This window comes from Zootoca vivipara, chromosome 4 (assembly GCF_965207765.1).
Source record: "Zootoca vivipara chromosome 4, rZooViv2.hap1.1, whole genome shotgun sequence".
Lineage (NCBI taxonomy): Eukaryota > Metazoa > Chordata > Lepidosauria > Squamata > Lacertidae > Zootoca > Zootoca vivipara.
The window spans coordinates 76,000,364-76,017,544 of NC_142587.1; the positions used below are offsets into that span (position 1 = coordinate 76,000,364).

General features: G+C 42.3%; 1 protein-coding gene across 2 annotated transcripts; it reads right to left on the reverse strand.

The window, feature by feature from the left end:
- Positions 1-8,063: 8,063 nt before the first annotated feature.
- RFXAP (regulatory factor X associated protein) lies at positions 8,064-13,149 on the reverse strand. 2 transcript variants are annotated; one of them, XR_009557501.2, is made up of 4 exons: positions 12,333-13,149; positions 9,989-10,096; positions 9,764-9,852; positions 8,064-9,618 (listed from the first exon to the last, which is right to left on the reverse strand). XR_009557501.2 is itself a non-coding variant. In XM_035116774.3 (3 exons), the coding sequence occupies exons 1-3, from the start codon at positions 12,858-12,860 to the stop codon at positions 9,508-9,510; spliced, it is 747 nt and encodes a 248-aa protein (XP_034972665.1). In that variant the 5' UTR covers positions 12,861-13,054; the 3' UTR covers positions 8,064-9,507. The 2 variants fall into 2 exon arrangements, 1 of the variants encoding a protein (XP_034972665.1); XM_035116774.3 differs by lacking the exon at positions 9,764-9,852 and having other exon boundaries at positions 12,333-13,054.
- Between the last annotated feature and the right edge of the window lie 4,032 nt (positions 13,150-17,181).

Here is a 17,181-nt window from a genome sequence, read left to right on the forward strand (position 1 = left end):
TGCCCTCCATCTTTCCCAAAATCAGGGTCTTTTCCAGGGAGTTTTCTCTTCTCATGAGGTGGCCAAAGGATTGGAGCCTCAGCTTCAGGATCTGTCCTTCCAGTGAGCACTCAGGATATCCTTCAGAATGGATAGGTTTGATCTTCTTGCAGTCCATGGGACTCTCAAGAGTCTCCTCCAGCACCATAATTCAAAAGCATCAATTCTTCGGCGATCAGCCTTCTTTATGGTCCAGCTCTCACTTCCATACATCACTACTGGGAAAACCAAAGCTTTAACTATACGGACCTTTGTTGGCAAGGTGATGTCCCTGCTTTTGAAGATGCTGTCTAGGTTTGTCATTGCTTTTCTCCCAAGAAGCAGGCGTCTTTAAATTTCGTGACTGCTGTCACCATCTGCAGTGATCATGGAACCCAAGAAAGTAGATTAGGATCTGCTAATAGATCTTGGGGAGATAGGGAGTAGATCAGAAAGGGACATGGAGAAAGCTAACAAGGAGTAGACTTTTATGGGAAAGGACTGCGAGCTCCGTTCATTTCTAGTACCTAAAACAAATTCCTGGGCTCAGAATGTGTTCAGACAAGAACTCTTGTGTCTTTTGCACCCGGCTCTGACTAGTAGATCTTGGGGCTTTAGAAAAAAGTAGCTCCAGCAACCCCTACTCTATATTCAGTTGTCACATTATTTTTATTTATTTTTTTGCATTTCATTGCCAGTTAGCTCCATCTTTCTGAATCGGACAGATTATTGCTATTGCTACAAATGTGCATCTCTGCTGCTTATTGGGATTTTGAGGGAATAGGAGAAATGAAACAGGTTATCAAAATGTACACAAGTAGAAAAATAGATATGGACAACATTTAATGGTATCTTATGAGTGCACCTCATCTTCAGACAGGATTAGTTATACCTGGGATTGCTAGTCTCTACCTCAAAAAAGTGTGCCTATATAAAGATGTTTCAAAAAATGGCAGGATGCACATTGATTTAAAATATAGAAACTTCATAGTTTCCTGTATTTGATGCAAACATGGTGGATTCTTTCTCTCACCAAACAGTATCTAGGTTACTTGTTTCACAGTCTAATTAGTGCAGGATATATTTGGGGGGGGGGGTATCTTCTTACACTTGCTGCGCTAGGAATCAAATGAGTGTTCTTTTTGCACCTTCCAGAAGCTGTGTAGCACATGACAGCAGTGGTAATTATGAGCACAGACTCTGAAATATCACTGGACTGCCAGCATCCTTAATTTCCAATGTTTCTAATAATGGACAGTTAATGACTATTAAATCATCCTTAGCTTCTAAGTCTGAGGCTCTCTTCAGCCACTAAGAGCAGAAGTAACTGAACCCAGCACATAGAAATCAACTAATTACTGCCACAGTGGAGCTGGGGGGTTGGGGAGATCCAAACCATTTCCTTCAATATTCCGTTCCGGCTCGTCATATAGAAATGGCCCCTTTAAATAGTACTTTTTGTACCAAGTTATCAACCAGTATAAAATTTATAGCCTTTCAATGTTCTCATAAATATGCCATCTGTTGAGATGTGCTGCCCGATTTAAAAGCCGTTTACTAGAAAAGCTATTTATCAATGGCCAGTTTAAGGAAAAGACATGTTTTAAGGCAGTTATGTGCGTGTCAACAATTCCAACCACACGGAAGCCTCTTGTGGAAAATCTTTTATCATTGTGGAGCTATGAGTGTTCTGTCATTATTATTTTTTAATGCACCCTAGTGTTCAGGCCTATTAAGAAATTACCTGCACAATAATTCTCACAGGAAGGTAGTGGATGAGTTGCTGCTAGTATTTTATTGGTGTTCATTGAATATTCCTAGTGAATATAAGGTGGTCCAATAGGCCTTTTATTCTCAGGTTTTGTTTTAAGTTGCCTGCATGGCTCAGTGAACTAGCTTTGCTGGAGTAAAAAATTAAACTTGTAATGCATAAATGATGGAGGTAAAATGTCAATGGTATCGCAGGATAATGTTGGCTGGATCTTGTGGTGGTGAAGCATAAACATTGTTTTATGAGTAATAAAGCAGAGGGCTTTTTTCTTTTGCATTTGAAAAGAGTGCTTACCTGCAGCCACCAGTAACCACAGCTAGAGGATCCTTTGGTCAGAACACGTGCCTTTCAGGTTTGAGATCCGGCACTGTACATTGTAGAAATGAAGGGCCACGCTACAGCCTTTGGGGAACACTCCCACATAATGAACTGCTGTGATCAGAAGCATCTCATCCCACTGCCTAAAACGAAGGATTCCTAGACACAGACTTCCAGACCATAGTTTTTAACCAAGAGGTAATTGTAGCTGAAACATCATATGGAACAATGAACACATGTCAGTTTTCATGGGCAGACCTTTAATGTACCATGAGTGAAGACAGGTTCTTCAACAAACTGCAAGGAGTTCTGTTGCATCGAGCCAAAAGTCTAATCCAGTCCAGTATCTTGTTTCCAACTGTGATCCGGCAAATATTTCCAGGATGTCCCCAGAGGACATGAAGGCAGTCTTCCTCTGTCGTTTGTTGGTATTCAGAGACATTCTGCCTTTAACCATACTGCTTCCATTCAACAGTACAGTTGGCAGTTTTGAACTCTGGGGAATAAGTGGTTTTCCGAGCGGGTCTCTTCAAAATGTGGTCAACCAGCCTTGCACTGCACTTTCTGCTAATTTTGCTGAGTGGAGCTCTTAGCCTTTTGGCTTAGAGTCGTGCTCTGAGTGCCCCATGGCTAATACCGGTAGTTGTTGGTCGCCCTATCCCAGGCATAGGCAAACTCCGGCCCTACAGATGTTTGGGGTTACAATTCCCATCATCCCTAGCTAACAGGACCAGTGGCCAGGGATGATGGGAATTGTAGTCCCAAACATCTGGAGGGCTGGAATTTGCCTGTGCCTGCCCTATCCAAAGCATTTTTAAAAAGCCATTTCTACAGTCCATCCCCTTGTGGTGTAGCAGCTGGAAGTTAACTACCTGTGGAAATAGTACTTCATTTTGCCTAAGCCAATTGTCCAAGTCAATTGTGGGAACAAGCTCATAGTGAAAACCTTAAGAGATGCTTCTCAAGTCTTCCTCCCAAAGTCACAAATGTAGACATTAAAAGATGCATACTGGACTGCAATCATCACACTATATAGATTATTTCTTCCGGTTTATGTGAATTTTACAGTCAAATACCATATTTGGATTCTCAGAACTAAATCCCACTAAATTCAATGGTGCTTACTCAAATAAATAAAATAAAATAAAGCTTCGGCTTATTCAAGGTTGTAATTAATATCAGAAACGCTTATTAAGGCTGCAGTTTTATACACAGCTGGAAGGCAATCCCAATTAACTACATGACACTTGCTTCCAAGTGGACATGTAGAAAATGTTACTACATAAATGTTCCTAAGTTACCGAAGAGGTTTTATTTTTTCTTGTGCAACACTAATTTTCAAGAATATGTAATTTTATGCAATTTGACAATTTCCATCAACTTCATTTGAAACATTGTGAAATATATGCATAACAGTAGTGTCTGGGTAGATGGGCATTTAAATCCTATATTGAATTATTCAGTACTAAACCCATACATCTAACATGGCAAGTAAAATTGCTTCGAGAATGTAGGAAATTGAGAAACGTTGCTCATAATGTGTATTTGTATAATTACTGTTTTGTAATTTATTAAATGCTGTGTGTGCCTGACTTTTCTGGGAGATTCCTTAGGCTGGCTGAGTGTGTAAACAGCCATGCATCTGAATAGAGAAGTAATCAATCCCTTTCACTGAACCGTTTCCAGGAATCCCTTTACTAATAACAACACAAAGGATTCTGCAGATCACATTTTCCATATGCTATACATTTGGGTGAGGAACCAGAAAAAGCTGGTGCCTCCAGTAGGTGACTCAGAATACTGGATGCACTAAATTGGTCAATTCAATCCCCTGAAGAGGCACAAACAGAAGCCAAAGAACAAAGATCTCTCTCATCCTTGAAGATTTTGACTTAGTTGTCCAAAATACTAAGAAAAAAATATAACTTTGCTAAGCATGGTATCAGGCTTCCAATAAAACAGAGACACTTCTGTAGCTTATTCCCATAGCACTAAAGGAGGGGAAAGGACATTCTTGCATCGCTCTTCTGGAAATAGGGACTAGGTGAGCTTCTGCCCAGTCAGGAATTCTCTGCCTATTAGTGACCCTAAAATATAGCAAGTGGATAGGGTGAGAGCACTAACAGCAGCGGCCAGTGTTTAATGGGCCCAATTAGGTACAACTACAGCTGTGGTTTGTCATGTTAATAGCTACCCAAATATAAAGAGACCATTATTCCTCCTTCAGACATTACCCTGTGGAATATGGTTTAAAAACAAAAAGCTGGATAGTAATCTGTCTTGTAGATTTGGTGGTGCTTCCCTTACTATAACTTGAATCTAGACTGTTATTTGTGAATATTTTTAACGTGCAGAACATTTCATTGTTTCCCTTGATTTTGTCTCTCGACTGAGTAAAACAATCACAAATAAGGTTGTAAATCAGTTACACATGACAGCTATCTGTAACAAATCCATCTTCCTTGTAGCAGAATTTCATTCGGGCCCCAGTATCCTTTGATTAGTAAACAAATAAATATATACTGATAGATAATTGCCAGAGAGATTATCTTCATTCAGGATATGACCTATGGATTTGTAACTAATTCGGAAGGTATAAGTAGATGTACTCAAGTATACATGATAATTATGAGTCCGAATACATACTACTACATCTGATATTTAATCTAGAGAAGCAGGAAGAAACCACAATTCACTTTTTGGGTAAATTAAAGCATACCTAACCCCCCAGACATAAACTCACCTACCTATGCATGTGGCTTTGCAAAGGTTTCATTTTTGACACCCAATAGTCATAGCCAAGTTGAATGTGAAATAGCAGCTGGAAAACAATGCAATATAAATTGTTCTCTCTGATCGGCTTCTTTCTGCAGCGTCCTCCATCACTATAACAACCAGATCAAAAGCTGCTACAAGAAATGTTCCTTAGTTCTTGCAGACAGGTTGCAGCAGACAGCTCTACAATGTTGACTATAGTGTTCCTAGTAACTTTGCCTAAGGACTTTTAAGGGAGCAACCCCAACCTCTCTGAAAGCTGGCTTATGGGAGGAAGAAAAAATGTCCCTACTTTCTGCCTTACCACAGGAAAAAACTGCATGAAAACTGATATGGCAGCTGCTGTGCCCAGACACAGTCCTTTACACTTACACTTACTGTTGAGTGTTACGCAATTGCAGTGTTAGTCAAACATTGTTTAACCCCAGAATTCAAAGCCACACTCAGATCTGTAAACAGGCACTGAAAAGCTCTACTGTCACTGTGGGCAGTTAGACTAGTTGAGTAACAAAGCAGATGTTTGTTTCCTATAGCTTCTCGTTTAAAGGCTGGCCAGTTAATAAATTTGACATGCTGTCATAAACAACTTAAATTTTGTTGGCTAGAATTGCCCTGCTGTACCAGTGATAAAATTTTGTCTTTACTGTTAATAAAGTTACTCTATAAATAAGTGCAGCAGCTTTACTTTCATGTCTAGAGTTGACAAATTTTTAGACACAAGTTTATTCCGTTTGAAAAGCAGTAACATACCAATAAATGGGTCAACAGCAGAATTAGAGTAGGAGCAACTCAGAACAAAAAAAATAAAATGTACCTACAGAAGCAGAAGGGTGCCATTAAAGAGAAAATAGAAAGAACTATAATCACAATTTGCTTATACAGTACCTTATCACTGTTGTTCAGAGGATTTCTAAGGCCAAACTGGCCTCTCCATCTTTCAGAGCTGACACACTTAAACCACTATCTGCAAATTTGCTTAATCTGCATGTAAAGTAATTTTGCTCTAGGACAGTATAAAACACAATTTATGACATTGATGTAGGCAAAGTAACGGGTAAGTTCTTCCTTATACCACACACAAAGTCCACTTTTCCACTCAAAGGTCCTAGTGAAAGATCGGTTTAATCCTTATCTTGTTTGTAGTACTATAAAATTTCATTCTGAGGTGCATGAAGTCTTTATAATGACATTACCATATCTGTGATTCAAGAGCCTCACCAAAACTTGCATACAAATTCAAACTCTTAATTTTCAAATTTACATGACAAGAGTAAATAGGTTTCTTGATAGTTCAAATTATCTGTTTAAATTCTGATACTGTAAACAGTCAGCTGCTCCAAGTGAAGTGGCAATAAGGTGGAACTCAACAACAAACATAAAAAACAGCCCAATTCTTGTGTGTCCAGCATAAATGAACAAAATGGCTTTAGAATGCATATTCATTTTCATACCTACTAATCATTTTACAAGCTTGAATGTGATGTGCTCTTTTATTTCCCATTAACATTACTACATACAAACAAAAAATATGCACCTGTCACTTAAGGGTGAACATGTCAAAAAGCAAGTACAACACATGAAGCTGGAACAACTCAACTTCTCAAAAGAATTAATGTAACAAAAGCTACTTGAACTGCATTATGGCTGAATTCATTAAACAGGCTAAAAAAAAAAGTTTGAAAAATAGCTGCACATGGCACCAATTCGGGGGGGGGGGAACCTGGCCAGTTCGCTCTCCATACTACCAAAGTCATGGTTGGCAGTAGTCATATTATTGGAAACAAATCCATACAAACCTAATTTGTAGTGAGATTTACATTGCTTCTATATCCATATAGATTAGCTACATTGACAGCCATTGTCTCTTCCAGCATGATTTTTAGCACTGGTTATAACCCCCACCCCAACTTTAAACACCATTTGTAAGAAACCTCAAAGCAGCTTACAAAAAAAAGACAAAATCAAGAAAAAATACAATCCTACAAAACATACAAAAGCTAGCACACTAAAACAAATTATAATTACCTCAACTAAGCATCTGGGTGGGCTTGTCTAAACAAGAATGTTTTTAGCAGGCACTGAATGTACCCATAGCTTCCACGCACACAAGGGTTCCCCCATCAATTTCTTATGTACAGGACATCTGCTTCCATCTTTGTAGTTAACAGAGGTGTGTCTGTACAAATGAACTATTGCATGTTTGGAGTGCATATACTTCTCTAGGGCAGGGCACATCACTGTACACTATAGGTAAGAAGTATTCAATTGTATGTTCAAAAGAAATGTTTATTTTAATCTTGTCAACTCGGTATACCAAGCACCACTTCAAATATGATAATTGCATAATGATCTTCTCACATTTGTATTACAATTTTCAACTGAACTCAGGTATATATTTCCATCTATTTGACTGCTTCCAGACCAAGCACCCTTTTTACGTGCACATTTGATCTCAGATATTCTCCTACCGGTAATAAATGTCGTCTTTCCTGAAGCTTCTTTGCTTTGTTAGCTCCAAAGTAGCTTCTATTACGACACCTTGCACTAACTGTAGGAGATTGCAAGGGGCATGTGTACAGAAATCCTCACTCAGTACAATGGGTTATATCAGGCATAGGCAAACTACTTTGGGACTAGTTACAGGTAGGTAGCCGTGTTGGTCTGAGTCGAAGCAAAATAAAAAAATTCCTTCAGTAGCACCTTAAAGACCAACTAAGTTTATATTTTGGTATGAGCTTTCGTGTGCATGAGCTTTTGTGTATCTGAAGAAGTGTGCATGCACACGAAAGCTCATACCAAAATATAAACTTAGTTGGTCTTTAAGGTGCTACTGAAGGAATTTTTTTATTTTACTTTGGGACTACAATTCTCATCATCCCTGACCACTGGGTTCTGTTAGCTAGGGATCATGGGAGTTGTAGTCCCAAAACATCTGGAGGGCTGAGTTTGCCTACGCCTGGTTATACGAAGTACAAGAGCAGTTTATCTCATACGATATAATTGCAAGGTAGATAATGACACTTTTGATGAGCTAAGATAAGCACTCTTAGCAAAATGCTGGAATATTTCATTCATATTTTACTGCACTAGACTCAATTATGTGCCCCATGAGATAATAAATCTGACAAGGAAGGTTACTGTAAACAGTTAATTTCCTTCATGCAGAATTGAAAACAGCAAGTCAAGGTGAAAACATTTAATTTGCAAATGAAAAAACGTGAACAGACAAGTGACATATCTTTTAAATTTGTATCTCTCAACACAGCTTAGAGCAGGGGTCAGCAACCTTTTTCAGCCATGGGCTGGTCCACCGTCCCTCAGACCATGTGGTGGGCCGGACTATATTTTTTTTCGGGGTGGGGGGGGGGGAAATGAACGAATTCCTATGCCTCACAAATAACCCAGAGATACATTTTAAATAAAATCACATTCTACTCGTATAAAAACACCAGGCAGGCCCCACAAATAACACAGAGATGCATTTTAAATAAAAGGACACATTCTACTCAAGTAAAAACGCGCTGATTCCCGGACTGTCCGCGGGCTGGATTGAGAAGGCGATTGGACTGGATCCGGCCCCCGGACCTTAGGTTGCCTACCCCTGGCTTAGAGTTCTTTCTCTAAAAACAGCAGCCTAGAAAACCTACACATTTACTTCAGCTTATCAATAACTAGTCAGGAAATTGCTATGAAAGAACAGGACATCAATTATATACAATATGTACAGTTCTAAAATGCTTTAAAAATCTGATGTACAAAGTTAACTTAAATGACGTTTTTCAAAAAGTTTCAAAAAATCCTTGAACACGTTCAAAAATAGCCTGAAAATTACAAAGATACAAAATTGATACTTTAATGTATCCTTGTATGAACAATTTGTGTTCTTTAGTAAACAATTCATTAACAAGTCATTAAAAATATAAAATTAAATAACCTCAAATGGATGCCTCTTTATGAATCATGTCAGTAATATACTGCAATACTCACACTAATACTTAAATCATGTTTACAAAAATGCTCATGAAATTAATACCAACTGAGTATACATTATTTTATAATGCAATATAGAAACTGATCAACTAGATTGGCCAGAGAGTCACACCAGTGTTAGAATGGTGGGCCAAATCTTGCTGAACTTCCCTCACAAAGCTGTAAGCCCAGCATTCCCCTCTCCTACATCCCTGAGTAACAGAGGCTACTAGATTGGCTCAAAGTTTACAATTTAAAACTTCCATAGAAAGTAAGTATTGCTTATTCATCGAAGAATAACTTTATGCAAGATAATAAAAATTTTCACTTAGTAAAACACTAAAATAATTAAATTGGTTTTTAACTGATCTATTAATTTCTGTCTCACAGAACACTAAAACTTGACTTCCAAAATATTAACAGAAGGCTTCAGTGGGCAGAGAGAAGATGTATCAAAGCTAACAAAAACAATTACAAATAAATAAATTCGGGGGGGGGGATCAAATAGGTTTTCTTACTTGTCCAATAAACAGAAAGTAAAACCACAGCATAAAACAGCTAGAGCAGCTTGTAGGCCTCTGTTAGTCAACTTCTTTCCTTCATCCACTATTCCAACATGAAACTGAGCTGAGGGTATTTGAACTACACTCCCATCCTCACACTGGTGCTCCTGGAAACTGTTGCTGCCTTTGCTCCAATGCTTGTTGACTTAGTAGCTGCTGTCGTTTCTGGAGAAAATGTACAACTTCTGGACTTCTCAGAAGTGACTAAAAAAAGACAAAGACACCAAATTAGACAATGTCTGCAATCTTCCCCTTCCACACACCGAGTACAATGTATGCAAGGATTTCTTAGAGCCAAAATATACCTCCCACCTCCCAACATAATAGATGTGGTGAGCATGCAACACACCTAACCAGGACCAAAAGATAAGGCCCTCTGCTCTTCATTTGATGCATTCAGCATTCTCATGAGCTGGATTTAAGTTCTGCATGTAGGGCCTAAAAAAGTGGTACAGAGGATGTGCCAAGAGAAAACATGATCACTTATGTTCAGCATATGAACTGACTTCTTAAACATCATCATTATGCAGGAATCCTCCGGACACTTTCTGTTTCAAAGGCCAGAAGCACTTACCAGTCTTTTCTGGTTCAACACTTGTTCCAAAAGTGTTGGTTTTGCTGGCCGATCACCAATGTTTCCTGTTCTTTGCTTTGATATGGAAACTGGACTTTCAGTGCAATCCTGACCACAGAAAACACAGAGGGAAAATATGTACTTATTCTCACTAGAAAGCACTAATAGGAAGTTTCAATACAAGACTTCTCAATAACTTTTCCTGAAAAATTATGAACACAGTGCAAATTAGTGCTGGCCACTGGGGAAGTGGGAATAGCTAAAAATTGTTTCCCTCCCTATCCTATTGATGGAAACAACTGAGTGGCAATTGGATACAACCCTCAGCTATTAATATGACACTGACTAGAAAGTCAATATAAAATGGCACAAAAACAACAGAATCACAATTATTGTAAAGCAAATGATTAATAATGTTTCTTGGCAAGAGTAACTAAAGACAGATTTACATTATACTAGGGGTTGGCAAACTACAGTCTGGGGGCCGGATGTGGCTCCCCAGGCTCATAAATCCGGCCCGTGGACCCTGCTGCCCGCTGAATCAGACCGTGTGTGCTGCGGACGCCTCACCACACAGGGACTGAGTTCTGCGATGCTGGCACAGCTTTTGGGTGGGTGGCAATGCTGGTGCGGCTTCGAATTGGCTGCAAAGCTCCTGCAGCCAATCCAAAACTGCGGATGGCTCTGGGCAGGCGGCGATGCTGGCGTGGCTTCAGATCGGCTGCAGGAAGTTCCTGCTGAGGTAAACCCGGTGCGGCCATGGACAGAGAGGCCGGGCAGCGGGTCTGGGCCATGCCATGGGCATCATGACGGGCACGTCGCAGGGCTTCAGCCAGAGCTTGGCGCGCCTTCTGGCCCCGCGCCTGGCACTGCTGCTGGTGACGCACTCGCCGGCCGTGCTAGAGCAGCTGAATGGCGAGCTGTGTGCCGTCTGCCTGCTGACCTGGCCTTGGACTGACCGCAGCGCATGGTACACGCTGCCTGGGAGCTCCACGGGGATGGGCCGATGGAGCAGTTGCTACTCGTCAACAACGCCGGTGAGCGGGTGCTGCCGAGACACGCTCCTGAGCATGTGCAGGGTGTGTTCCTCCTCCAGATCTGGAGGCAGCTGTGGGACCGGCTTGCAGGGTACTTATATTTTTCAAAATATAGTCTGGCCCCCCACAAGGTCTGAGGCACAGTGGACCGGCCTCCTGATTAATGTTGTTGTTAATTAAACTTCTATACTGCCCTACATCCAAAGATCACAGGGCGGTTTGTAGTATAAAAACACAAAATATATAACAACAACAATAATAACAACACCCCCTGAGTGATGTACTCTGATGTTTTAATTTATGTTTTTAATATGTAGTATGGTTTTTTTAAGCTACTCTGATACGTGGTATTAAGTATTGCATAAACGTTTAAACAAATAAACAAACAGAACTATGTGCAAGCTAACCTGTGGGCATTGCACCAGTGCAGCAATGTTGTCACAGAGATGGTAACTATATACAGTATATAAAAAAGGAACCACAAAGGGGCATTCTGAAGTTATTTCAGCACCTCAAAATATACCTACTCTTAGAACAGGAACCTGTGGTCCCCCTGGTGCTCATGGCCTCCCCCTGCCATCAAAGCCAGCCAGCCAGCCAGCCAGCTGGGGTCAGGAATGATCATGCTAGCCAAGGTCCTGCCACATCTAGAAGGCCACAGGTTCCCATCCCTGAGGGGGTTGCCCATGTTCAAGTGCCAGTGATGGTAGTACAGCTACACTGCTGTGCAAAAAGGGAAAGAACTCATTTTCCTGCTTCACACGCCTCACGACAGAAAACAGCCTGTCTGTAGGTGCGACGCGGAAGAGGGAACAAGCTTTTTTTTTTTTGTCCTTGCTCTGGAGCACTAAAACCAATGGCTTCAAGTTACAGGAAAGGAGATTCTGACTAAACATCAGGGGAAACTTTCTAACAGTGAAGAGCTGTTCGAGAGCGGAACTGTCTCCCTCGGGAGACTGCGGACTCTCCTTCCTTGGAGGCTTTTAAGCGGAGGTCGGATGGCCATCCGCCATGGATGCTTTAGCTGGGAGTCCTGCCTTGAAGGGGGTTGGACTAGAGCAGGCATCCCCAAACTGCGGCCCTCCAGATGTTTTGGCCTACAACTCCCATGATCCCTAGCTAACAGGACCAGTGGTCAGGGATGATGGGAATTGTAGTCCAAAACATCTGGAGGGCCGAAGTTTGGGGGTGCCTGGACTAGAGGACCCTTGGGGGTCCCTTCCAATTCTACGATTCCCAGCATTCCAACCCAGAGCAGCTCCAGAAATAAGCTCTTTTCAGAGGTTTCCCCGTGCCCCTCTCCTCACCTCAATTCTCCCGCTGCCTCCGGGAGAGATCCCAGCTCCAGCCTGCGCGGCGGCGGCGGCAACAGCAGCTGTGGCAGGACAAGGGGCGCTTCCTCCTCCTCCGCCACTTCCACCGCCGCCGCCCCCTAAGGCCTGGTCGCTCTTCTTGCGCTTGTACTTGTCCTTGTACATCTTGTTCCGGTGCCTCTTGCACATCCAGGGCTTGCGCTGCTTGGCCACTTGCGTGGTGGTCTCGTTGCAGCCTTGGTAGGTGCAGCTCTTGCAGCCGCCTCCTCCTCCTCCTCCCGACTGGGCGCCGCCCTCGTCCTCGTCGTCCAGATCCTCCAGGCCTCCGCCGGGGCTGCCGGCGCTGTCGCCTCCGCCCCCGTCGCCGTCCGCGTCGCCCCCCGCGGGGCCCAGCTCGTAGAAGACCATGAGGCCCGAGGGCGTCTCCGAGGCCCCCCGCGACGGCGGCTGCTGCGGCTGCCGCACCACCTGGGGCTGCAGCAAGGTGCCCACCGCTTCCCCGTCCCCGCCGCAGGGCTGCATCACCAGCAGCGTGAGCGACTGCGGCGGGGAGGGGGAAGGGGACGACGAGGAGAAAGCGGCCGAGCTGCCGCTCGTGTTCCCGGAAGGCTCCGTCCCTCCGGCAGGCCTCGCAGCCAGGGCCTCCCGCAGGGCCCCTCGGCTGCCACAGCAACGGCAAACGGGCGCCACGGACCGGGCGCTGACAAGTTGCCGGCTACTGCGCACGCGCGGGGAAGGCGGCGCGCACGCGTCCTTCGCCGGAAGCTCACTTAAGCGCGCAAGCGCAGAGGCGGCGACGGCTGGGCTTCCCCCACCCGTCCATCCCCGCGTGCGCGTTGCAGGCCCGACGTCGCGCATGTTCAAAAAAGGCCGCTAGGGTAAGCTGTCCCCTTTAAGATACTGGAGTAGCGGAGGATTTGTCGCGCGCATGCGCCGTTACGTTGGCAGCCTATTCGGTGGGCGGATGGGAGGCAACTGGGCTTCTTAATAGCGGGGTCGGGGAAAATCACTTACTCGGAAATAAGTTCCACCTTACTTCTGTGTGTTTTACTTCCCGGTTACAATGTAACAGTTCTAATCAAACAATCATTTTATTTGTATGCCGCCTTTCCATAGTTCGAACCATTCTCAAGGCGGCTCACAACATTAAAAAATAACATAACTGCAAATATAACAAAAGAAGTCATAAACAAAACATGAAAGTACACGACCAGATTGAACAATTTTCACATAAATGGTAAAACCCAGAATAAAGATACTAAACATTGTTGTATACTAAATATACAAAGATACTAAACACTGTTGCAACAACAGCAACAGCTGCACAAAAAACAACCAAAAGAAAACACAACCCAAACAACGCCCCAGCCAAGAGCCTGTTCAGCAGCTTTAGCTTTTGTAGCTGGAGTCAGTCAGGGACTTGCTCTCCCAAGCTTGGTGGGAAAAGGCCTGCAAGGCAGGGAGCAGTCTTCCAGGACGTACAGAACGTAAGGTTTATTAAACAGATGCAAAGTTTACCTATCATGAGAAGCAAAAGTGAAAATGGGACTAGAGGGGGGGTCTTTCCAAACTGACTGCAGTGGAGAATGCACAAAACGTCTGTAAAAAGTATAAGAAGTTCTGAAACCTCCTGAAATGTTAAATAAAAAAAATTCCCTCAGTAGCACCTTAAAGACCAACTAAGTTTTTATTTTGGTATGAGCTTTCGTGTGCATGCACACTTCTTCAGATACACTGAAATAGGAGTCCCCAGGCACTTATGTGGAGAAGGGGTGGGGAGGGGGTGGGGTGGGGAGGGGGTATCACTCAGAAGGGTGGTGGAAGTGGGTGATTGACTGACTGATAGCTGTTGATGACTGAAAACGACTGCAAATGGTTTTGCATGAAAAAGCAAGGGTTGAGATGGCTGAAGATCGCTTTATCATGTATAATGATATTTTACTTTGACCCAGACCAACACGGCTACCTACCTGTAACCAGAACTCCTGAAATGTTGACACAGCTCTGCAGAGATTGGGGGTGGCGTCCAACCTTTGTAAAGGGCAAAGGATTCCTGGATGGTTTAGTCCAGTCAAAGGCAACTATGGGGTGTGGCACTCATCTTTGTAACAATATAGAGCAGCAGGTTGGTGTCATAATGTTTCCTAAACTGTGGGTTCACTCCTGGGCAGAATATGTATCTTGTTGCATCCCTTTAAAGCCAACAACAGCTTTGTTGCAACACCACAGAAGAGAATAGGCATGCTATATGTGTATAGAGATTTAGTTTCATAATTCTATTATATAACAGCTTTATCAAACAATGACTATAAAATTGAGTGGATCACATCTCAGTCAGTACACTACTTGGAAGTGATCGCGTGTCATCTTGTCTAACAGCAAACACTAGATGCATTATTTTATTTAGAGAGCTCATGATTTGCTTTACGGGTTACGAATCTTAAAGTGGGCCAGAGGTTCTCCACCCCAGTTTTAAGGGTCAAAACCAGTTGGGCCTAGAAAGGCACTGGTAAGTAGTGCAGCTGATATATAAATCCAACAGGATTCCAGCAGCCGTGTTGTGAACCAGCTAGCCTTTCTAGATCTTCTTTCAAGGCAACCCCAAAGAGACTGTGTTGCAGTAGTCTAGTGTGCACATGATGAGAACATCGGCCACTGTGGCATGGTCAGCCCTCTCCAGATAGGGGTGCAGTTGACGTAACTGACAAAGCTGGGATAAAGCTTTCCTGGTACTGAAAGTTATTCTACTGAAATCTGGCCACAGTTTTAAGAAACAAACAAACTTATTTTATCATATGAGCTAGTCAAGAAGAGAGAGATCTTAGCACAATAGTAGAGTTTTGTGGATAGAGTAACTTAGGTTCACCCTTAGCATCTCTAGTTAAAGATCTCTACATGAGATCAGGGAGAGAAACTGCAAGCACCCGGTGTAGACTGACAATTGGCAAGAGGAGCCAATTTGCCTGACTGAGTATAGAGCAGATTCATAAGTGGCAAATTCCCTGGCCATAAATTATTATTTATAATTTATCTGTAAATGGACTATTGTGCTTTTTATCTTATTATATATATTTATTTAAAAGTACACAAAGGAATTTGGGGTGAGTGGGTGGGTGTTCTATCAGATTTAGCTTTAAAAACGTCATTGTAAAGCAAGACTAAGAAATGTGTGCATCTAATGGCATGCTAACCTTACAGAAAAAAACCATCTAAATGCAAATTACCTTACAACTGTTGCAGTATTATAAAATGCTTTTAAAAACCCCACCAAAGATGACAATATGGGATTTTAAAATGCTGCTTTGAAAGATATGTGAAGATGTGATCATATACAATATGAGTAGCATTTAGAACAGTTCTACATCACAATCCATTGCAGAGTCAAGGCACACCCAATAAACTCACTTATTGGTGCCTAACTTTGCACAGGATTGGGCTGTTAAAATTACATTTCACAAAGGATTTCAAAAGGCTTTTAATTCTACTGCTTCTAGAGGTAAGTAAGAGCCACAAATCTAATCCAAACCTTTGTTTAGCTTACAAGCAAGATATATGCAGAGTCAAATATAACTTTTTGCTTTATTATGTGAAGTTATCACATGAAGCTGATTATGCTGGGGAAGGAAATACAGGGCCTGTATCCCTCCCTCCCCCCATCACCTTCGGTTGCATATGTCAAATTGCAATCTTTTGCCCTAATGTTCATCACTTTATGCTTGTTTATGTTGAATGGCATTTGCCATTTTACTGCCCATTCACTCAGTTTGGAGAGGTCCTTTTTTGTTTTAAGGACCCTGAACAACTTCATATTATCAGCAAACATGGCCCCTTCACTGCTCACTAAGTCTAGAGTATCTGAAGAAGTGTGTATACACATGAAAGCTCATACCTAGAAAGCTTATACTTAGTTGGTCTTTAAGGTGCTACTGGAACATCTTTCAATAATTTTTTAAAAAATCTTTCATTATTGTTAATAAGTCTCGACTGTTTATGAACTAGTTAAAAAGCACAGGTCCCAATACTTTTTCTTAAGGGATTCCACTTTCTACATCTCTCCATCCAGAAAACAGTCCACTTATTCCTACTCTCTGCTTCCTGTCACTTAGCTAGTTCCTGATCCACACAAGGAGCTCACCTATTCTTTCATGCCTGCTATGCTTGCTCAGGAACCTTTGGAGAGGTATATTGTGAAAAGCTTTTTGAAAATGCACTGTGTCAATCAGATCACTTCTATGCTTGTTGACACTCTCGGACAATTCTAATAGGTTAGTGAGATGGGACTTACAGTACTCTTGCAGAAGTCATGATGGTCCCACTTCAGGAAGAATTGTTCTACCTGCTTCTGTATGCAAGAATAACTTTCTGACAGCTGTCCAGCCATGGAACGGACTACCTCAGAAGGTGGTGGACTCATTCATTCGTTGTTTTAAAGCAGAAGTTGGATGCCCATCTGCCAGGGATTCTTTAGCTGTGGTTCTTGCCATACAGGGGGTTAGCCTGGACGACCTTTAGGCTCCCTTCCAAATCTAAAATTCTATGATTCTATAGTTATTCAATTTTAAAAATATTTTCCCACAGCTTTCCAGTGCCAATTCTCAGGGAATTCTATCTTCCACATCCCTCCATTGAGAGAACAGTCCATTTAGTCCTGCTTTCTTATATTTAACCAGTTACTGAGGTTCACCAGTTAACCAGGACCTCGCCTCTTATTTCATGACTGCTAAGCATATCAAATCTTAAACCTCAGTATCTTGCAGAAGGAATCTAATTTCTGCTACTGCATTCAACTCCCAAGTGCTCCCACTGTGCTGTTACCCCAGACAGCTGAATTGCATTTGCTCTT